The sequence below is a fragment of the Ursus americanus genome, chromosome 5 (genome assembly GCF_024610735.1).
Source record: "Ursus americanus isolate L20-20 chromosome 5, mUrsAme1.1.p, whole genome shotgun sequence".
NCBI lineage: Eukaryota > Metazoa > Chordata > Mammalia > Carnivora > Ursidae > Ursus > Ursus americanus.
The window spans coordinates 611,162-629,053 of record NC_142131.1 but is presented as its reverse complement, the minus strand read 5'-3'; the positions used below and the strand labels follow the sequence as shown (position 1 = coordinate 629,053).

Here is a 17,892-nt window from a genome sequence, read left to right as displayed (position 1 = left end):
TTAACTCTTTGGAGAAGTAGCTAGACCTGAGTCCTTTGATTTCCCTTGTTAAAGGTCTTCCAGTCGCTAAGCTCCAGTACTGTCGTGACTAGCCAGTCTTAAACCTGTCTGCCTTACTCTGTGTAGTGGATTTTATTACAGAAGCATTTTCTTACATCAAGATCTTTAAGTATTGTTTATAAAGAAACTTTTGTAATGGTTTTTAGCTGTAAAAGAATTAAGATAGGCAGAATTTTATTTATTCCAAATTGAGTTTGGGATTAAACTAAAAAGAGAATCTGGGTCTTCTGAACTTGGTTAGTCTTAATCTAACTCCTAGCATTCTCTAATTCATGCTAAGGACCTCTTACTACCTGGCTATCTTCTCTCTTTTCTCCCCTCTTCTTTCACAGTGATATAATTAATTGCCAGACTCTGCCTTACTTCTCTTTGACAATTCTGCTTGGAAACTCATCCATTTTCTTTTAAGTGTCTTTTGGCCTCAGTCTGAGCATGGTGGGTCCCAAGACCACATACGCTATAGCATGGCCTATTATATTCATCTTTTTGAATAAATGTAATAGAACTTTATATTAGTAATTCTTACTTATCATCTTCCTATCAAAAAGATGGAAGTCTCAAGCTAATGCTCTCCTTTGTATCCATTTTGTTAAATGGCTGCCTTTTTAATGAGTCCTTCTTAGAAGGTCAGAACTACTCCAGCATGGATTATATTTAAGGCTAGCCTTCTCTCCAAGTGATGGAGTGTAATACCCAATCTCAATTCATTCTGGCTTTAAAATTATGTAACTCTTGAACAAAATCCATAAATAATATTACCAATATGAACTTCTTATCAATTATTACATTTTATTACATAAATTTTACCATAAGACCAGTTAAAGTATCTTTAAAAACTTGAAAAAAACCTGACAGAAATCTCATCCACCTGTGAGAAGGCAAATGTAGTCAAGCACTACTGAGGTTTTCTTCTATTTTACTTCTCCTTGTCTTCAGCTAAGACTCTCGTGTTTCATCCTCTTAGAAAGAAATGCTGCTTGAACAATATTGTTATTAAATGTCTCCAGAGTTTTGTTTCTTTATCCCTTTCTTTGTAAACAAGCAGCCACAATATTTTTAGTAGTGAATTTCAAAATGCTTTTTAACCTTATAGGTCCAAGGGTAGCCAAGGATGGCTGCAGCTTCATATGATCAGTTGTTAAAGCAAGTTGAGGCACTGAAGATGGAGAACTCAAATCTTCGACAAGAGCTAGAAGATAATTCCAATCATCTTACAAAACTGGAAACTGAGGCATCTAATATGAAGGTATCAAGACTGTGACTTTTAATTGTAGTTTATCCATTTTTACTCAGTATCCCTCCTGTAAAGTTGGGTTTAGATACTTCAGTTACTTAAGAGTGTATTTTAAGTTCAGCAGCAATATGTATACTCTTTCTTGCAAAGTTAGCATGTATATTTTGAACAAAATGTGTCAAATTAATCCAGTGAATCATAGAAAGAAAATAATTGTAAAAATCCAATGGCTATTTAACTTGTTCTTAGTTATTTTTAAGCTTAAAAATAAGAGACCAACTTTAGTATCACTATACTGAGGCTGGGTGTTCTGCATAATTCATAGAAACTAGTTTCAAACTTTAGAATATATCTCAGTTATTAAATATGGTCTTCTTCCCCAACTCTCCCAGATCTTGTCTCCACTTAAGTGCAGCAAATGATAAATGGTCAAGAAAAACAGAATGCCCTCCTGGGAACAGTCCAGAACTGAAAGTCAGTACCTGGTCCTATTCCTTGTTTTGCCATAAGCCGAGCTTCATTACCTCTAGGTACCGTTCTGGACTTAAGGTGCCTTATTTGGAAAACACTAGCATCACACTAGCCTAGATGATTTCCATGGCTCCTTCAAGTCCTGAAATTGGGTTGCCAAACAGCATTGAAAAGTTGTGATAACCTCCAAGAAAACTTACACTAAGTGTGCGCTGGGGAAGATATGTTCTAATTTCAGAATAATTGAGCTTAAAATTTTAGCTGTTTTAATTTCCAGTTACTTAGGCAGATTCCCTTCTCACTGAACTTAATAACTTTATAGATTTGGAGATCCTGTTAACCTCTTTCTCTCAAAACTTCTTCCCTCTTTGTGTTGTTTCTGCCCCTTGGCTGTTTAGCATCTGGGTGCCTGATGCTGTTCTTCCTGTCTGTTCATTGCTCTCATTGCTTATTCATTGCGTATTTTCTTCTCGTTCTTATTCTATGCATTTTTGAGGTCTCCCTTATTCTTCAAGCTTCTGTACATCACTGAACTATTTTTGCTCCCCTTTTACTCCTTATTGTCAGTATCATAACAGTTCAACCTTTTACTCATATGTACTAGTCTATCTGTACTTAAATCTTTTCTACTCTAATTCCGTGTTTCTGTGTTTAAAAACTGTCCTCAGTGAGGACAAATCTCCAAGATACCTACCTCCAGTCCTTTCGGAAATAAGGTAGACTTTAAGAAAACATGTTTTCTCATACCAAACTGCAGGTGACCTTAAAAATAGCCAAATCAGTTATCTAATACTAAAAAAGAATAGTTTGCTATTTTAACACTGATCAACACAGTATATCTAAACTTATTGTACATGGCGTGTGGTTTTAGAAGTTAAAGATACAAAATGTAAAATTCCCAACAGGACTACTCTTCCATCTACTTTGGGAGGTGTCCTTTGAAAGAATTCCTCTTGGCAGGCCTGTCTGGATGTTTTATAGTGCACAGTTTTGAGATCCCTTGTAAGTTTTGCTTAACTACTTGAGCAAATTCAAAATTTATTTTTGGGATGCATTTTAACCTACCTTTAGACCCATCTCCATGCTGAATAGGAATGTCTTGGAGTAAAAATACGAGTCAGACCCTTAAATTTCTATAGTGGAATATCAGGTTGACCACTTATCCCTGTGGTGTGTCATACTGTACGTCATGAATACTGGCACTTAAGATAGGTCTGAATTCAACCATGAATGGATAATTACTCAGCAAGTGCTTCTGCAGACATCTTTGCAAAGCCAGCCACTTATTTCTTGAGGATTGGGCATATGGTAGCATAGCAATTACAACCTTGTAATGAAATTATTTATGTGTCTCTCCTTTAGAGGATTTAAGCTGTTCAAGAGCAGGAACCATGACCATTTGTTTTGTCTTAGAATATTGATTTGTGAAGAGACACTTGGAAACATTGGCACTTCCCACATTGGATTCAAGTTAATCCAAAACAATGGTTATTTACCCAAAATCACTTATTATTGTTTGGAATACATTATATAATCTTGAATCCTGTTTCCTGCTCATTAACCTGTTTACCCCAAAGAAAGGCAAGGTGGGTCCCCTTCAACTAGGTAATTTAAGGATTTCTGAAATTTATGCAGTAGTACCATCTAGTGGCAAAAAAGAATACTGTTTTGCTGTTGATTACAAGGCATTGATACAAATAAAGTATAAAAATATTTTGTGTGTGACAGGGAATATGTGTACAACAGTTAGGGAAATGTGAACCCTGACTGTGTATTTGAACATTAAGGAAATGTTAATTTCTGGGTACAATGATGGCATTGCAGTTGTGGTTAGAAAGAATCCCTGTTTAAATGTATATCTGACTTATTTATAGAAGAAGTAATATGATGTCTGAGATTTATTTTGCAAATGAATTTGAGTCAGGGAAGGGAATAGAGGAAGTGGGCATAGATATAGATGAAATAAGATCATGAATTGATCATTACTGAGGTGGGATGTGAGGACACATGGGAGATTGCTATAATATTCTCTATACTTATGTTTATGTTTGACGTTTTCTGTAGTAAAATAAAACAGATTTCTTGGTATTTAGATGACCTGAAATTAGATAAATGCAGAAATTGTAGCTAAATTTAAAAGAAATTACATACTGTACTTTTTATTCGGGGGCTAGAATTCAACTTGATTTACTTTAAAATGCTGAGCATAGCAACAAGATAAATATGGTCATGTAGAGATGTTAAGCATTTAAACTGAGAGATGTCATGGTATTAAAAAAATTACCTGTAGGTAAATTATTAATGAACCCTTTATGTCTTTGTTGTATTTTGACAGAATGAAGTTTTATAAATTGTGTAACTGCGAAGTCATGTACATGTAGAATATCTTATTTCCAGAATGTAAGAAGAAATTAGAAATAAAGACTCAGATCGACACAATTCATGATTTATTTTGAAGATTTAATTATCAAATATACTTGTATTTGAAATGAAAAGAATCTAAAACTGATGTAATGACAAAATCAGAAGTGGATCAAGTAGCAGCATCCCTGAAATGACACAGTTGCTCATTGATAAATACCTTCTTTTCACTCATATCACCACAGAACATTTCATTTAATATTTCTAAACTCTTAAAATATTTTAAGAAATAATGTGTGGTTATATAATAATATAACTAATTTTTTAAATCCAAATTTCCAGGATTTATAAATACAAGTGAATATTCTCTCCCTCAAAATTACATATCAATTTTAAAAGCTGCCATTTCTCAAAGCATTTTTTAAAATATTTTATTTGGAATTACTTTGCAGTTGTGTCGCATTTTTTTAAAAAAACTCTTTGAAATTAAGGACTGCTTCATTTAGATTGTGTGCAGTACTCAGCCCCAAGCAGTCATTCCTACTGCAACAACTAAAAACTACTGGATAAAATACAAAAATCATACTTTAAAAGACCTTGGAGAACAGAACTGTGGAGTCATCAAGGACTGTGTTAACTAAAATTCATGAGAAAGAGCCCTTTGTAGAATAACTGACATTGCTGGTGATTTTCTTCCCCAGGGATGTTTGTTAATTCTGAGCACAGGCTGCCGTTCATTACTGGCACAAGCAGGATTCCACTGGAGGAAAGGAAACTGTTGCAGGTCTTGACAAACATGTGGCCAGATATGAAGTATTGACATTTAGAGGCGCTCCAAATGCATGGGTAGTTTTCCCCATGGAACATTCGTTGAGTCTTGTGAAGGATGCTAGGGAGGGACTGGGAAAGCTAAATGTTACAAGGCAAAGTCCTGCTATGGGAAAGATACATTACTTTCACACAAGAGGTTTCCTTCTCAAGACATTTGCCATATTTTTAACTTTGTGGAGCAGGAAATTAAAGACCGAAGCCCATTACCTCCAAGGGACAGAATTTGGTAGGGCTAAGGAGTCAGGCACCACCTGAGAATAAGGCAAAGTGAAATATTCTATAATCGTGCAGTGCTTGAGAGACACAGACTCCCAAGAGGGAAGGGGCCTGTATTACACATAGCTGGCTTTCCTTTCAAGATAAATATCAGATTTGAGGGCTATATAGGGTAGTAGGCTAAGGGCTGAGGAGACAGAAACCTGTATTATTTTCAGTCTTAAATTTAGATGAAAGACACACAGAACTTGGCAAGTCAAATCAGATGTGAATTTTGCTTGAACTGCACCTGCATCCCATTTTTAGCTCCTATTTGGATGGAGGAGGTAAGACCCCAGTGGTGGAAAGGGGTAAACTCTAAAGGAAAATATGTCTTAAGTCTCTCTTGTTCTGTATACATAAGGATTGGCATACAGCTAAAAGTTCAAAGAAATGCAAGAAACAGGAAAATGAGTGATCATTAAGAGAACAAATAGTTAATAGAAGCAAATCCAAAGGTGATCTAAATATTGGAATTAACAAAAATTTAACATAATTATTATAAATGTCTTTTTAAAAAAGATATGAATAAAATGGATGAAAATTCAGAAAATTTAGACAAAGAATTGTAATCTATAATAGTCTAAAACTGAAAAATAGTTGTATTAATAACTTATTAGATGAGCTTGTAAACACAGAATTAATAAACTAGTGAGAAGATCAAGTTAGCCAACATGTAAAAAAGTTCATAGACAGTATCCAACTGAAGCACAGAAAAATAAAAAATGGGAATAAGAACAGTGTGGGGGAACCTGAATGGCTTAGTTAGTTAAGGGTCTGACTCTTGGTCATGGCCTCAGGGTCACGAGATTGAGCTTTGCGCTCGGTGGGAAGTCCGCTTGGGATTCTCCCTCTCCCTCTGCCCCTCCCCCCGCACGTGTATGCGTGTGTGCACGCACATGCACACTGTCTCTAAAATAAATAAGTATCTTTTTAAAAAAACTATGTAAGAGTTATGAAGGACACAGGCAAATAGATACAGGAAGAAAAGAGCAAAAGTAATATTTAAAGAGATAGTGGCTGAGAATTAGTGTTAAGTTGCAAAGTTATTAAGACAGCATGATGATAGACTATTTGACTAGCAGAAATAGAGTGGAGAAAAGTAGCTGCACATTTGTGGTTACTTGATTTATGACCAAGGCATCCTTGCATTTCAGTGGGGAAGTGGTGGTCTTTTCAATAAGTGGTACAGGGGCAATTAAATATTTGCATAAAGAAAAAGAAAAAAGGGAGCTCTGAGTCCTACCTCATATATATGCAAAAATTAATTCAAGATGGATTATAGATGTGTGAAAGACAAAATAGTGGCTTCCAGAAGGAAACATAGAGAACAGCTTCATGTTTTTAGAGTAGGCAAAAATTTCTTCAACAGAATGACAAAGCGCTAAGCATAAAAGAAAAAATTGATACATTAAAACCAAGATCTTTTGTAATGCTTTAATTTTTTTTAATTTTTTAATTTTTTAAAGATTGTATTTATTTATTTGACAGAGAAACAGCCAGCGAGAGAGGGAACACAAGCAGGGGGAGTGGGAGAGGAAGAAGCAGGCTCCCAGCGGAGGAGCCTGATGCAGGGCTCGATCCCAGGACCCCGGGATCGCGCCCTGAGCCGAAGGCAGATGCTTAACAACTGAGCCACCAGGTGCCCCTAAACCTTATATTTCAATAATTTTATTTGCCTTTATGGTTACAACTTTTATCAATAGATTTCTAACAATATGTACAGAAACTTTTTAAAAAAAACTTATTACAATTTGTTCATATTTAATATTTTTTAAAATTAGGAAATACGGACAAATAAAAAGATATCAAAATCACCCATCAAAAATTTTTTTATTCTTTTTAAAAAATTTATTTATTTGTTTGTTTATCAGAGAGAGAGAGCACAAGAAGGGGGAGAGACAGGCAGAGGGAGAAGCAGACTCCCTACTGAGTGGGGAGCCCGACGTGTGACTTGATCCCAAGACCCTGGGATCATGACCTGAGCTGAAGGCAGACGCCTAACTGACTGAGCCACTCAGGTGTCCCCAAAATTTTTTTTATTCTTTTTTAAATTGGAGGTAACCTTTGACAGTGTATATGTTTTTCTCTCTGCACATTCTGTGCAGCCATGCATTTAATGGGATTATATTTCGCAGCATGCTATTTAAGAATTTAACACGTCATGATCTTTTCACATCATCAAATATTTTGTGACACTGTAGTTGCATGGCATTCCATTGTATGGCTAATGCTGTAAGTTTGGTTTTTATTGTTGGATGTCCAAGTTTACATGGCCTTTTAATTTGGTTTTGATGTTATTTTAATTTTTTTGTTCATTATTTTTAGTTTTGAAAAATTAGGTGTATGTCCTATGACATCCCAAGGATTTCTTTTTGTTGTTTTTGAACTTCTACATCTTTGTACCTTTTCTAAAAACAGTATTTTTTGTAATACCCATTGCTGAAAAATTACAAAACAAAAAAAAAACAAGCCAAAAAAAATTGCTTGTAACCCCACCTTTTTAGAATACCACTGTTAACATCTTGATGATTGTTTTCAGCATCAACATCACCTGGGAACTTGTTGAAAATGAAGTTTTAGCCTCCATCCCAGACTTACTGAATGAGCAGTATATGTCGTAACTAGCCCTTCAGGTGATTCTGATCCATACTGAAGTTTCAGACCCACCGCTGTAGACTTTGGAGAAGAATCTTGTATGAAGACCTGATCAGAGCTATGCTTTAAAAGGCTTACTCTAAAAAAATAATAATAATAAAAATAAGTAAAATAAAATAAAGGCTTACTCTGAACACAAAAGTCCTGTGCAAGGTAGGACCATATAAGAGATTATTTTAGTAGTTTGGAAGGGTTAATAACCAGGATAATGACAGTAAGAATAGAAAAGAGATGGTTCTAAGAGAAATACTAGAGGTTGAATACAGAATTTGAGAACTGGCTGGTGATATGAAGGAGTTGATGCTAAGTGGGGAAGAAAAGGCTATTTACATTTAACTGACAGGATACAAGGCAAAGAACAAATTGTAGTGGCACAAAATGATAGTTCTGGACATTTACATAGGAAGTACATATCATCCAGATGTAAAACATTTGTCAGTCAAATTGGGAAAGTGAATCTGAAGTTTACAAGTGAGGTTAGGAGTAGTGACATACAACTTGAAGTTACCTGTGGAAGGGTAATTGTCGAATTGCAAGGCTGGGGAGTACAAGAAATAGGGATAAGATTAAAGGATCATTGAAGGACTACAAGTAGTAGCAGTGGATGGATGGGAGGAGAATTGGGATCCTGAAAAACACAGATAGCCTAGAATGACAGTTCTCAAGCTTTATGGAAGCAAGGGTGTCCTGAACTTTACAGTAGACATTGTAGAGTACTTTACATCCATTCAAAGATGGCATTCCTGCACAAATTTGTTTCCTGTCCCTCAGATACGATACATTTCAGCCATAATAATCTGAACATGAATATCAGTCACCTCCACGTTCCTAAATCTATTTATCGAAGGCTTTCAAGTGCTCTGTTATTTGAAGGTGAGATCTTAAAGACCACAGGCTATTTCTTGTTAACATAGGCATTCTTTTTTTAATGCCGGTCATGTCACCATCAAGGCAAACCAGTAAAGTTGTCTTTGCTGCATTCACTCACTTTTTCCTTTTCAGTCTGCTTACGGATCATTTTTCATTTTGGAGAATACTGCCCGTAGTTAGAAGGTCATAAATGTTCAAGAACATCGTCTTGCATTTGGAAACCTAATTGGCCAACAAGGACTTTGCTGGAAAATTGAATGCCCCAGAATATGAAAGATATAAATTATTATTAAGGAACATCCAGAAAAACTGGTGGAAAATGACAGTTTCCAACATCCTTTGAGGAAAATTTATCAAGAGAAGGATTTAGATGGGCAGGAAAAGAATGGCATCAAAAGTCAGGAGGCAGTGAGCATACAGGTCTTTCAATATCTGCTGAATGTAAATCGGTATGCTAGTAGTATGTGCTTAAACATGGTGTATAAAAGGTTGAATATGTGTTAGGGTGTTAAGTAAAACAGCATATTGTAATTGTTAATTTGTTTTTTTTCGTGGTCATGTTGGTGCAAGCTTCAGAGACATGGATTCTAAACCCATAACTGGCTTTTACAGTTTGGATAGGGCTTTGAGTCTTGATTGACTCATGAACAATGAGAATAATTCACCTTGTTGTATGTTTTAAATTTAAGGATAATGTATCTTGTGGAGACTCCCCATAATCTCCCTTATCACGAAATATCACTGTTGTTGTTGGGATATAGTATATTATTCGTAATTAATAATAGATAATATATGTAAAGTGCTTTACAGGTTAAGATATATTTTTAGATTGATCTGAAACTTTTTTCCCCAGCACACCTAAATGCCAAGAAACTTAGAATCATGTCTTCAAGAAGTTATTTAGAATTTTGTCATGGTGCTATATGGTGTTCTTTTTTGCAGGAAGTACTTAAACAGCTACAAGGAAGTATTGAAGATGAAGCTATGGCTTCTTCTGGACAGATTGATTTATTAGAGCGTCTCAAAGGTAGATTTTTTTTAAAGTGTTCTAAAATAATGTTTTAAGCTTCAGTTGTCAACTTTAGGTGTGTATATCCAAACACAGGTTCTCTTGATTTGAGTGTTGCTTTCAGTTTTCTTGGTATAACAGCCTTATCTATTAGGATTTAGTTGTTAAAATGCAGATATGTAAAATGTGTATTTACTTGTCATTCCTTCAGTTAAACATTTAACTGGCTTTAAATCAACTACCTTAGATTCCTTATTTGATGATTTTCAGCTCTTTTTAAAACTCACTGCTATTCTGCCAGTCACTATATAGGCCTTTAGTATGCTATATGCCACAGACTGGACCCGTTGCCTTACTTGAAGTAATAGTGTCCTCTGTTCCGTCCAGGATAGAATTGCTTTATTTTTTCAGATATATAAGCTGATTGTATGCAGTTTTTAGTAGAATTTTGAAAAAATAACTTTCTCATTTTGTTGCTTAAAAATTCAAATATCAGGGGCGCCTGGGTGGCACAGCGGTTAAGCGTCTGCCTTTGGCTCAGGGTGTGATCCTGACGTTGTGGGATCGAGCCCCACATCAGGCTCCTCTGCTGGGAGCCTGCTTCTTCCTCTCCCACTCCCCCTGCTTGTGTTCCCTCTCTCGCTGGCTGTCTCTCTCTCTGTCGAATGAATAAATAAATCTTTAAAAAAAAAAATTCAAATATCAAAACAGGGAAAGTGCTTGATTATTATCATTGAACCTAGACTAAGAAATTACCTTTGGGTCCTAAAATATATTATTTAGCAGGAATCTGAGGAAAGATATTTTGTCTGATTTTCCTTTAATATACTCCTTTTCCCCCGACTCAAGCTACTTTAGAGGGAAAGTTTAGTCATTCTCTTCCTAAATAATTATTTATTCAATCATGTGTATTTGTGGCTTCCTCTGTTAGAAATTTAGAGTTGATTGAACACTTTTTAAAATGATTTGATGTTTGCATATATTGCAGTTTTACCTGGAACCAGGAGTCAGTGAATATCTCACAGCATTAGCATTTGTGATAAGGATTCTCTGTTCCCTGCATAAATTTCCTGCTCTGTAGCTGCCATAATTTAGTACTTCTGCAGGCTTCATGTAATATATATGATGTATATTAAATTATATTATAAAATAAATGGGTTCAGATTTGAGGACTAAAATATGAACCTCGTATTTTATTTTTAAGACAATATAATTGCCTTAGCAATATTTTAGACCACTTAAAACAACTGTTACATAAAAACTTGTCTCTCTTTCATTTAGAACTTAACTTAGATAGCAGTAATTTCCCTGGAGTGAAACTACGGTCAAAAATGTCCCTCCGTTCTTACGGAAGCCGTGAAGGATCTGTATCTAGTCGTTCAGGAGAGTGCAGTCCTGTTCCTATGGGTTCATTTCCAAGAAGAGGGTTTGTAAACGGAAGCAGAGAAAACACCGGTTATTTAGAAGAACTTGAGAAAGAAAGGTAACTTTTTTCCATTAAGTTGTAAACTTGTATACTCCAGTGTTTACTATTATTTTGTCATTTTGTAACACAAAGTAGGAATTAGGAAGCATGTGTGGCAGATGGTCAGTAACACTTGAGAGGGTATTTTGCATTTATTTATTCAAAGATAGTATGTTACTGATCTTATATACTTATATTAAATACTTATATTAAATCTAAAAATGTAAAGAGGCAATATTAAATATGAAAATGTAGAGGAGACAGTTCTTGGGATTGTAAGAGACTCGTACTTTGTTACTTAAGTACTTCAAATGCCCTGTATGTTGAGTAAGCATATGTATCAACATTACATATTATCTCTGGAACCTTGGTCATGTCATTAAATTTTGTGTCTTTTTCTCCTGTAAAATAGGTATATGGTTCTACCTTGCACAGTTGTAAAAAGTGGTTATTAGTGTAAAAATGTCCAGCATATCTAAGTAAAAGGCAAAAGACCTTTTACTGCTTTCTCTCTGGTTTTAGGTGTGTCCGTCTGTAAAAATAGGGTAATCTTCTGGACCAGAAGTAGTGTTAAGCTTTCTTTTATCTTGAGTTTACATGAGTCTCTGTGTTATACCTTGAACCAGGACTATTTCTGTCTGACGGTATAGGAAACACTATCGTGAATAGTAAGAAGCTAACTGGGTTCCACAGTCTTCCATTTCTTGTCCTCTTTGAGCTCTATGAAGAGACAAAGGACATGTGAGCATACCCCCTTTCCTGGGAACTTGCTTTGATTTATGTGGATAAAGTCCCAAGTCTATTAGCAGAGAGAGAGAGAGAAGAGAGTATCTGTGTGTGTAGTTCTGATATGTCTTGGGCCCTCTTGGTTTTCACTGTGTTGGAGGGAGGTAAATTGAGTCCTTGCATATATGACGGAATCATTACTCTGCTGTCATGCTCAGTTGATCCTTTAGATAGGTCTAGGCTCAAGCTCATTTTCTTTCTTCATTATCAATGTCTTTGATGAGAAATTTATTACTGGTCTGATTCTCATTCCTTTGAAGGTCATTTCTCTTCTTTAGAAGCCTTTAGAATGCCTCAGTATATGAGTTTTCTTCATTCATCGTGCTGGGTACTCACTGTGCCCTTTTAATCTGGAAATTTATTTTCTTCAGCTTTTGAAAATTCTCTTATTTCTTTGATGATTTTCTCCCCTGTTTTTTCTATTCCTTCTTTCCCTCTCTTAAGTCATAGATATACACTCTGTCTCTTTTTTTCTTGTTTTCTGTATTGCCCAAGATAAATGCTAGAAAGTAGTCAAGCCAGGGTTCAAACCCAGCTACACAGCTCTATAACCTCTTTGAACCTCAGTTTTCCAGTCTGAAGAGTGAGCTTCAGGATGTAGTGAAGATTAAATTAGATTAAAAAAAAATACTTACCACTATGTCTAGTACTTAGAACATTCAGTAAATACAAGCTATTATCATTTTAGCTATTTGCTCATTTAACAGATATTTATTAAATGCCTCGTGCATATGTGCCCTGCTCTTTCAGGTCACCCTGAGTTAGCTGGAGGACTAAGATGACACAAAACTTACATTTTAAGGAAGACTGTAAACAATCACTAAAAAAGTCTAAACCCTAAAGACCTACCTGCCTCGGGGTCTAGACCTGTTTTCAGTTGCGAGCCTTAAGCACTGTGGTCAGCCACTATCATTTAACCACTTGTTTACATTTTGGCTCAAAACACTGTAACCTTGGCTTCCCCAGAGCGTTTTACCATAGTTCCACCTTAAACTTGACAATAACAGCTTGTCCCTATTCTCCGTAGCCTCCCCATCCCTCTGCAGCCACCACTAACATTGGCCTATCAATTTAAGCACTTATAACACCCAGCTCTTACTTAATGAGCCTATTTATTGGAGAATAATCAGAGGAAATAGGAGCATCACCATTTGTTCCCCATCTAAGTCCTGGTAGGTCCTGCAGGTTCTAACCAGAGAGCACTGAAAAATAGAGCTCATCTTTATGCCAGCTTGTGAAAGGGGGTTAGGCTTTCTGCAGTGTTTTCTCCTGCTTCTCTTGTCAGAAATGGGAGGGAGGAGGCAGCTTCTCATTGGTCTGCACTCCCCTCCATGGTTGCTACATCATACGCAGGTGCTTACTGTCTTCCCATGGGTACCCTCACTGCTGAAGTTGCCACAACAGAAATGAAGACTCACTTCTTATTTTTCTGAATGTTTCTCAGTAAAGGGAGGGGAATTTTAGCACAATATAACCTTCCACATACTCACATGCATGCATATTTTGCAAAACAATATAATCAAACAATTTATTAGAGTGAGGGTCATCTCTGTAAATGAGCAAATTCCAGAAGCGATAACAGAAAATATCCACAAATTTGACTACAAAAAAATAAAAATTTTCTACATGACAGAAACATTATAAACAAAATTAAAAGACAAGTGGTAAACAGAGAAAATATGTTTACAACCTGTATAACTAACAAAGTACAGTCATTCTTAATATAGATGAGGTCCTATAAGTAAAAAAAAGTTATAGGCAAGGAAACACAAATGGTTTTTAAACTTGAAAAAAATGCTTCACCTTACCTAAAAGAAATCAAATTAAAACCATATGATATAGGGGCTCCTGGGTGGCATAGCGGTTAAGCGTCTGCCTTCGGCTCAGGGCGTGATCCCGGCGATCTGGGATCGAGTCCCACATCAGGCTCTTCTGCTATGAGCCTGCTTCTTCCTCTCCCGCTCCCCCTGCTTGTGTTCCCTCTCTCGCTGGCTGTCTCTATCTCTGTAGAATAAATAAATAAAATCTTTAAAAATAAAAAAAACATATGATATACTGTTTTAAAAAACTAGATAGCAAAAATAAAGTTTGATGCAACATTTATATTGGTGAAAGTGGTAGGGGCATACATCAGTACAATATCTAATAAGAGCAATAAGTTAAAAATGCACATACCCTAGGAATTTATCTTATATGCATGCTTGCACATTTGTGAAATGGGGTTATGTATAAGCATATTCAGTGCAGCATTGTTGATAATAGCAAAGGATTAGAAGGGCCCTAAATGCCCTCTAAAACGAAACTAGTTATAGTTATCCCATTATGGATTCATGCATACTATACAGCTAGCAAGAAATATGTAGGATCTTTTTATGTTCTGACACAGAATGATCTCTCAAGATAGATTTTTTAAGTGAGAAAAAAAATAGGACAATACATAGAGTAATATGCTACTCTTCGTGTTTAAAAGGTACATGTAAGTGTACACATAGATCTTTGCATTTTTAATAGAATCTCTCTGGAAATATACACAAGAAAATGGTAACAGGGGTCACTTTGGGAAAGAGACATGATAGGAAATCATAGACTTTTTGTACCTACTGAGTTTTATCCCATGAGCACCCTTATTTTGCATTTATGTTTAAAATGCTCAGATATAGAGTAACTTGAATATTATTGAGGACATTGATTGGGTTGTTGGGGGGTTACCTAGCAAATTCATCTTCAAATTCCAAGCTAAGAATAAGTTTGTCTCTCTCACAATAACTTCTCGTTACTACACAGTGACATTTTTTTTAAGTTTCTGCGACTAATCTTTTTTTTTTTAATTCTAATATAGTTAACATATCGTGTTACTGTTAGTTTCAGGTATGCAATATGTAGTGATTCCCCAGTTCTGCATATTAGTCAGTGCTCATCACAACAGGTGTATTCTTAATCCCCTTCACCTATTCTACCCCTACTGGCCTTCCCTCTGGTAACCATCAGTTCATTCTCTACAGTCTGTTTTTTTGTTTGTCTCTTTGTTTGTTTGTTTGTTTGTTGAGTTCCATAAAATCCATGTGAGTAAAATCATATGGTATTTGTCTTTTTCTGACTGATGTATTTCATTTAGCATTATATTCTCTAGATCCAGCCATGTTGTAGCAAAGGGCAAGATTTCATTCTTTTTATGGCTGAGTAATGTTCCATAGTGCATGTGTGTGTGTGTATTTGGGTATGCCTTTATATATATATATATAAAGAAGATGTGGGTATACATACATACATATCCGTTATTCTTTATCCTTTCATCTATTGATGGACACTTGGATTGCTTCCATGGTTTAGCTATTGTAAATAATACTGCAGTGAACATAGGGGTGCATGTATCTTTTTGAATTAGTGTTTTCATATTCTTAATTTTTTGAGGAACCTCCATACTGTTTTCCACAGTGGCTGCTTCAGTTTGCATTCCCACCAGCGGTGCACAAGGATTCCTTTTTCTCCCCATCCCGGCCAACACTTGTTTCTTGCGTTTATGCCTTTAGCCATTCTGACAGATGTGAGGTGGTATCTTATTGTTGTTTTGATTTGCATTTCCCTGATGATGAGTGATGTTGAGCATCTTTTCATGTGTCTCTTGGGCATCTGGATGTCTTTTTTGGAGAAATGCACAGTGACAGAGTATTTGTTGTTATTTTGGCTGCTGAGAAGTTGAAAGCCACGTCTGTGTCCAGTGCAGAGGCTTCCTATACTCTGTGATTGTTTTTTGTGTTATTACTTCTTTTCTTTACTCCTCTATTATACTTTTTATTTTGATATTAATTTTGGGTGTTGTTATATCTACTTTTTTCTGTAAAAACCATCATCATATTCTCAGACTGCAAATAAAGTGAAGAAAGCCTTTGGTTGAAATGTAAATATTCTAGTAAGGATGTTGAGTATCTTATTTAGGTGAAAAAGTAAAAACTTTTTATTATTCAAATTTTAATGATTATAATATTCTGACTCCCACCTTCAAAAACCCAAAATAAATAAGTGTTCCACTTATTCATTATTAATACTTTAAATAGAGAACTTGACAATTACAGCTGATAAGAATTACTGTTATGTACTCTATTAGCATTGTGTAAACTTACCTTTTTTTAAAAAACAGATCATTACTTCTTGCTGATCTTGACAAAGAAGAAAAGGAAAAAGACTGGTATTATGCTCAACTTCAGAATCTCACTAAAAGAATAGATAGTCTCCCTTTAACCGAAAATGTAAGTAACTTAGCATTATGACCTATTTTAGGCTTTAATAACTTTGATCTTTTAAAAGTATCTGTGTTACTCATTTAAAAAATTCAGGATAATTGCATTTTTACTTATTTGTAAACTGTAGTATGTTTTATCTAACTTTAAACTCAAATATATAATAATTAATGAATTTTTTGTTTAAGGTGATAAAACTACATTATGCCCAAGCAAATATTTATTTTAAGCCTCCAATTAAGAAAATATAGTAAGTTTGAATTCTGAAGGACTCAGGATTCAGACAAGCAACTGATTTTTTATAGTCTGTTGAATTACCAAACATACTCTGTAGAAATGTTTATTACCGTCTATGTTTTGAACCACATTACATGCCATATAGTTTTTCCAATAAAAGCGTCTTTGAAGATAATTTGAGTGCTATTCCCATTATTGTAAATGACAAAATCTTTTGTCAAGGATCTTAGGACTTTTTCAAGTACTAAAATGTGTTTGTTTTGCAAATATAACTATGTGAAAAAGAATTTAATCTTGTCAGCCTTTCCTTCCCCACCCAAACACTCGTGTCAGCGATTTTATTCATGGAGTGATATGTGTAAGAACATATCTGAATGTTCTGGAGTACATTAATAATTTTAAGCAAGATTGTATTTTAACTGTTGTCCATAAATATTTCTTACAATTTTTTTTAAAAGAAAAAATAGGGTAATTAAAATATATTATCCTCTGTTAGCTTAGATTTTTCATTTTCTAATAGCACTTTTGAGAGAACATAATAAATGAAAAACAAAAGTAGAAAGAAGGAACATTTTCAAAACATGTACTTAGCCAGATTTCCTGAGTGGTCATTGTCTGGCAGAGCTAGAACCCGAAGCTTAGGTGCATAGTCTCCTAGAACAATCAGACAGGCTTTTGAGAGGAAGAGAAAGGATCCCTTTTCCTGGCAATGTCCTTGACGTCTTCCTGGGAGTTAAAGAGACCCAGATAGTGAAAGAACAGTTAATGAAGAGTTCTTGGCATACAAGGATTAGGAACTCGGGAAGGTTTGGTGGGATTTTTACTCTTAAATAAAAAAAATACCTAAGCATAGTTTTGTTCATCATTCACATTGATAATTAGAATATACAAAATTTAAAGTCCAGTTGTCTGCATGCAATCAGGTTTAGGAAAGAGCTCAGATGTATGTGATAACTTCAGAGCAGTTGGTTAATATCTGCAACAAAGAGGAGTTGTCAAATAAATTGTTCCCGTATTTATTAAATAATCACATTTATTTAATAGGCTATATAAGACATTATAGACCATCTGGCAACATTGCCAAGTGTAGACTTCTTGTGTGTCATAAATATTTTTTAATTTCACAAATTTTGCATTTATATTGGGAAGAAAGTTAAGAACACTTCCCTCTAGAAATATTATCAAGAAATTAGACATTACTTTTAAAACATCAGATCTGAACCACATTATTACAACATACTTTGTCATGTTCAACTTTTTTTTTGCAGGGGGTTTTGGGAAGTGAAGGATAAGTAAGTAAGTGGAGTTAAAGCTGGCTCATTGGTAATTAGAGACAGCGTACAGACTTTCATCTGTTGTAACCTATGATTTGGGTATACCTATAGAAATACATTCTCTGTGGAGTGTCATCTGCATT

The 17,892-nt window shown here is 35.1% G+C and overlaps 1 protein-coding gene across 13 annotated transcripts in view; it reads left to right on the top strand.

The window, feature by feature from the left end:
* Window positions 1–17,892, top strand: part of APC (APC regulator of Wnt signaling pathway) — a 300,467-nt gene that overhangs the window by 221,173 nt on the left and 61,402 nt on the right. For 7 of the 13 annotated variants that reach the window (XM_045777275.2, XM_087861920.1, XM_045777278.2 and 4 more), the window contains 4 exons: window positions 1,154–1,306; window positions 9,683–9,767; window positions 11,031–11,232; window positions 16,139–16,247. In XM_045777275.2, coding sequence (XP_045633231.2) covers window positions 1,172–1,306; window positions 9,683–9,767; window positions 11,031–11,232; window positions 16,139–16,247 — 531 coding nt within the window. In that variant the 5' untranslated portion in view covers window positions 1,154–1,171. The remainder of the gene's footprint in view (window positions 1–1,153; window positions 1,307–9,682; window positions 9,768–11,030; window positions 11,233–16,138; window positions 16,248–17,892) is intronic. The other 6 variants (XM_087861922.1, XM_087861925.1, XM_087861923.1 and 3 more) reach the window with 1 other exon arrangement.